The sequence below is a fragment of the Arachis ipaensis genome, chromosome B04 (assembly GCF_000816755.2).
Source record: "Arachis ipaensis cultivar K30076 chromosome B04, Araip1.1, whole genome shotgun sequence".
NCBI classification, from domain to species: Eukaryota; Viridiplantae; Streptophyta; class Magnoliopsida; order Fabales; family Fabaceae; genus Arachis; species Arachis ipaensis.
In genome coordinates, this window is record NC_029788.2 from 123,563,788 (window position 1) to 123,569,700 (window position 5,913).

The 5,913-nt window shown below is 50.7% G+C and overlaps 1 protein-coding gene across 1 annotated transcript; it reads right to left on the bottom strand.

The window, feature by feature from the left end:
- Positions 2,626-3,342, bottom strand: LOC107637180. The gene has a single exon (XM_016340619.1). It carries the CDS (start codon positions 3,340-3,342, stop codon positions 2,626-2,628), a length of 717 nt encoding a protein of 238 aa, XP_016196105.1.

Sequence of the window (5,913 nt, forward strand, 5' to 3'; positions counted from 1 at the left end):
TTCTCCCTCTTTATTCTGGTACTGTTCTGTTTCTCTGCGGTTGCATTTCTACTCTTCTGCTTCGTCACTTTTCAAGCTTTGGCTTCGCGTTATCAGGTTGGTTTCCTTTTGTCTTTGTTTATTTTGCAGTTATTCTGTACTTGCCTGCTTTTTGCATTTCTGTGTTTAGTGTGGATTGGGGTCGTACCTTTGTGTATGATATTTCTGTTCTTTTGGGTGGTGGGTTTCAAAGGAGGATGAGCACCACTGTGTAGTTGGTAGTGGGTAGTGGTATATGTTTTAGTTTCCCCCGCCGTTTTCTGCCGTGTGGTTTGGGCTGACGGTGGTGCTCATCGCTGTTTTAGATATGGCTTGTCGGAGGACCGAGGGTGTGAGGGCTCCGGTGATACCAGCGGAGGGTGTCCCTTCCCTTTACTCCTGGGTTACCAGTGATGTGTGGGGGACGCCGTCGTGGATGACGGAGGCGGACCTCCAACGGCTTCGTGATGAGGGGGCTGTCTGTGGGGGTGGCGACGCCGAGCGCCATTACGAGTTTTTCGTTCCGGGGTTGACGAGAGGGTCTGTTATACCAATCTGGACTCGCCGACCGTTCTGGTTTGGCTGAGGGTATAGGAGGCAATGTTTACCCGTCTTGGCGTGCGGCTCCCATTTTCCCCTTTGTTCAACAGTTATTGAGCCGATGTTCCGTGGCGCCGTCCCAGCTGCACCCGAATAGCTGGGCGGCGATCCGGACTTTCGAGCTCATGTGCGAGTTTTTCAAGCTTCCGGTGTCAGTAAATGTTTTCCTTTTTCTCTTCTTGTGCACCCTTCCGTCCAAGGAGGGGAAGCACAAGAAGGGGTATATGTCTTTTAGGGCTCAACCTCATCGTCGAGTTTTCGGTTTGTATAAGGATTCTTTTCATGGGTTTAAGAGTGGGTATTTCAAGATTCGTCCTGCTAGGGGGCATCATCTGTTCTGGCTGACGTTGGAGGGTGAGCGGCGGTTCCCTACATATTGGAACTTTGGTGCGGGGCCGTCCATTCTTACTCGGGTGACGCAGGAGTTTTTGACTGCGGAAGACCGGGACGTCGCCCTCGTCTTGTGGCAATTGTTTGGGGAGCGTCCTCTCAATCCCAGGGACGTGATGGGTGACCCGGTTGCTTGTCGGGCCTACGTTGGTGTGTGATTTGTATCTCTCTTTTTTTTGTTCCGAGTTGGATACTTATGTTTTTTCCCTTTTAACCTTTCTCCTAGTTGAGATGGCTGGGGGTTTGATGACTCTTGCTAGGTTGAAGGCTCAATTGTCTCAGGGGACTCCTTCTGGTAGTTCTCCATCCACTTCGACCTCCCGGCCTGTTGATGATACGAGGGCTGCCTCTGAGGATCTGGCGTTGACCGAAGGTGGCACCCAAGGGTCGGGTCGGGGCGTGGAGGTTGAGGATGATGTGGTGGTCGTGTCGCCGGAGGGTGCTTCCCGGAAGCGAAAGCGGTCAGAGGATGTTGATAGTGAGAATTTGGTGGAGGGGGAGGGTGTGGTCCCGTCAGTGATGGATCGTCATTTTGACGCTCCGGGACTGTCGTTTTGATGCTCCGGCCTTCATCGATGAGCATCTTATGCCTGGTACGAAGGATTTCTTCCGTGAGTGCGATGTGACTTTCCAGGCGAAGTCGCTTTACCGCTCCCTTCTCCGTTCTGCCGTGATTGTTCGGAAGGCCGAGCCTGTGATGGCTCAGGTGGGCCTTCTGGACAACAAATTACGTTAGTCTCAGGCCGAGGTGGCGAGGTTGAAGGGGCAGCTTGCGGATGCCGAGTCGGCGAGGGAGAAGGCAGTGAAGGCGTCTGAGGAGTCTGGTGCTGAAATCCTTTGCCTTTTCGAGGTTGAGACTTCACTTTTGTCTCAGCTTGGGGAAGAGCAGAGGAAGGCTTCGGATGCCGACTCTCAGGCTGTCGTGCTTCTTTCTTATATTGGTACTTTGAAGGATGAGGTAGCCGGTCTGAAGGTGGAGGTTGTGGGTTTGAAGGAGGAGAAGGCCATGTTGCTTACTGATGTAAAGGAAGCTATTGCTGCCACTGAGGAGACGATGAAAGCTCAAGCTTTGGTGTTGGCGCCCGAAGCAGATGTGTTTGTGATGGGAGCTTTCAAGATTGTCCGTGATGGCCAGATCGTTAATCTTGAATAGCTATGGTTATAACTACTTGTTTTGGATTTGTAGTGTTTGTTTTAATGTTTTGGCCGTGTGGCCGTGTGGCTGTGGATTTGTGACTGTTTGAACTTCGTTTTATGCTGATTTGGCCGTTCGAGCCTTTTTTGTATATTCTGTCTTTAAGCCGTTTTATTTTTGACTTTATTTGTTCCCTTTGTTTGGGATGGGTGGACCGTCGTGGGGTCACTTTCTCGTGGATATCCGTTTCTCGGCCCTTGGGGGTGATCAGTCTCCCAGTGGTGGCCGTGTTTTTATTCCGTGTTTAGGGGGAATATAAAAAAGGTATTAATAACTTGATGGAATTTTATTGATGTTTGGGCCTCGTTAAAACCCTCCGTTTATGGCTGGAAAAAGTACTCGAGATTGACACTTTATGCAAAATTAAAAAATTAGAGCAAAAAGGAAAACAAAGTCAAAAGGAAAACAAGGTAAAAAATGGCTTAGAGGGTCGACCTATGTGTAGTATCGTCGTAGGTTGGCGGCGTTCCAGGTCCTCGGGATCTCGTCGCCGTTAAGTCATTCGAGCTTGTATGCTCCCTTTCCAATTGCTGCCTTGATTTTGTACGGGCCCTCCTAGTTGGGGTGAGTTTTCCTTCCCCTGGGGTTGGGGTGCCAATGTCTTTTCGTCGTAGGACGAGGTCGTCGGGTACGAATTCTCGTCGGACCACACCATGGTTGTACCTTAGGCTGATTCTTTGTTTTAGGGCTAGCTCTCTGATGTGGGCTATGCTTCTCACCTCGTCTGTGAGGTCTCGTTCTGCTTTTTCGTCGTTGCCCCCGATCGTTCGTCTTGGACTTGGGTCTCCTATCTCTAACGGGATGATAGCTTCGACGCCGTATGTTAGGCGGAAGGGGGTTTCCCCGGTGGCCGTTTGGGGGATTGTTCGATACAACCACAGAACTGATCCGAGTTTGTCAGCCCATAGTCCTTTGGCGTCGTCGAGCCGTTTCTTGAGTCCCTTGACGATTATTTTGTTTGCGGACTCCACCTGTCCGTTTGTTTGGGGTGCTCTACCGAGCTGAAACGGTGGGATGCGTGCAGCCCCTCTAGGAATTCTCTGAATTTTTTGTCGATGAATTGGGTTCCGTTGTCCGAGATTACAATCTCGGGGATCCAGAACCGGGTTATGATGTGTCGCGAGAAAAGTTTTCGGCATTGGGTTGCCGTGATGGAGGCTAGGGGTTCGGCCTCGATCCATTTAGTGTAATAATCTATGGCGACGATGAGGTATCGGAGTTGTCCGGGTGCCATGGGGAAGGGGCCCACGAGGTTGATACCCCATGTTCCAAATGGCCGTTCTGCCGTTATGACACTAAGCTGGTGTGGGGCGGCTTGGTGGATGTCGGCGTGCCTTTGGCATTTGCTGGAGCTTTTTACCAGCTACATGGAATCCCGGATGATCGTGGGCCAAAAGTACCCGGCCCGGATGACTTTTTGGGCTAGGGTTTTGCCTCCAATGTGGTGGTCGCAATAGCCTTCATGAATTTCATGGAGTATGTACCCGTGTCCCTGGGTTCGGCGCACTTGAGCAGGGGTTGCGAGAATCCTCGTTTGTATAGTTGTCCTGTAATGACAGTGTAATTAGCGGCTTCCCTTTTTGTCCGTTTTGCCTCTTTGGAGTCTTCGGGTAGCGTTCCGTTGAGGAGGTATTGCAGGATAGGATAGGTCCATGATTCCAGGCTGGAGAGTGTCAGAAAGGCATCTGCCGTGGTCGATATAGACGGTGTCCTGACGACCTCCTGAATTAGCGACCTGTTGCCTTGTCCTGGCTTGGTGCTGGCTAATTTGGAGAGGAGGTCTGCCTTGGCATTTCATTCCCTGGGGACATGCTGTATGGTTATGCGATCGAATCCTTCTTTTACCTTGTTTACCTTGGCGAGGTATTGCTGGAGTAGGGGGTCCCGTGTTTGGTAGTCTCCGTTGATTTGGGAACTGGCCACCTGTGAGTCGGTGCATACTTCTAAAATGTTTGCCCCGACCTCCTTGGCTAGAGTTAAGCTTGCTAGAAGGGCCTCGTATTCCGCTTGATTGTTTGAAACCAGGAACTCGTAGCGAACGGATTGTTTGATTACGACCCCGTTTTGGCTCTCGAGTATCACTCCGGCTCCTCCGGAAGTGACGTTTGACGAACCGGCGACGTGTAGTTTCCACGATTCGAGGGTGGAGTTTCCCGGTGTCATCTCGGCAATGAAGTCAGCCATGGCCTGTGCTTTGATTGCATTACGGGGTTCGAACTTTATTTGGAATTGGGATAGCTCGATGGACCATGCTAGCATTCTTCCTACTAGATCGGGCTTTTGTAGCACCTGCTTGACCGCTTGGTCGGTTTGAACCGTTATGGGGTGAGCCTGGAAATACTGTCCCAAACGTCGGGAGGCCGCGAGGAGTGTGAGGGCCAGCTTTTCTAGGCATGAGTAACGAGTTTTCGTGTCTTGTAAAACTTTGCTTATGAAGTAGATGGGTTGTTTTTCCTTATTTTCATTTTCGCGGATGAGCGCTGCCGCGAGTGCTTCTTTCATTATGGAAAGGTATAGGTAGAGGGTTTCCCCTGTTTGGGGCTTGGCGAGAACTGGTGGTTCTGCCAAGACTTTTTTGAAATATTAGAATGCTTCTTCGCATCTTGCTTCCCAATTGAAGGGGGCTCCTTTCTTCATTAGCTTGAAGAAAGGGATTGCTTTCTGTGCTGATGCTCCGAGAAAGCGAGATAGCGTGGTGAGTCGGTCAGTGAGCTTTTGGATGTCGTTGAGATTTTTTGGGCTTGTCATTTCGAGGACGGCTCGGCATTTCTCGGGGTTAGCCTCTACCCTACGCTATGTGATCATAAAGCCGAGGAACTTTCCTGCTTCCATTCCAAAGGCACACTTTGTCGGGTTAAAGTGCATTCGGTGCTTCCGTAGGGTGTTCATCATGAGTTCGAGGTCGCTGATGAGTTGCTCACCGGATTCGGTCTTGGCGAGCATGTCGTCTATGTAGACTTCTAACTTGGTCCCAGATAGGTTCTGGAATATCTTGTTGACGAGCCTTTGGTAGGTGGCTCCGGCGTTTTTCAGGCCGAAGGGCATGACCGTGTAGCAATACGTTCCTTCGAGGGTGATGAAAGTTGTTTTTTCCTCGTCAGGTCGGTGCATGGGTATCTGATTATACTCGGAGTACGCGTCCATGAAGTTGAGGTATCGGTGGCTGGATGCGGCATCTACTAGTCCGTCGATGTTTGGTAGGGGGAAGGCATCCTTTGGACAAGTTTTGTTCAGGTCTGTGTAGTCGATGCATATTCGCCACTTCCCGTTAGACTTTTTGACTAGTACAACGTTTGCCAACCATGTCTTCTCGTATGAATCCCACCTCGAGTAGGGCTTTGACTTGTTTCTTGACCTCAGCTGCTTGGTCCGGGGACATTTTCTGTCTTCTTTGTGCCACAGGTTTGGCTTTGGGATCTATGGCCAGCCGATGGGACATTAGGTCGGGGTCTATTCCTGGCATGTCGGCCGGTGTGAATGCGAATAGGTCTCTGTTTTGTTTTAGGAGTTGGGAGAGATCTTCTTTAAGGTCGTACGGAAGGTTCCTATTGATAAAAGTTTTCTCGTCTTTGGTTCGCCCGATTTGTAGTTTTTCCATGTCGCATTCTGGTTCCGGCCTGGGTTGGCCGTCTTGTCGGGCATCCAGGTCGGCTAGGAATATGCCGGCCGCGTCGCGAGACTTCTTTCGTAGGGCTAGGCTGGTGTTATCG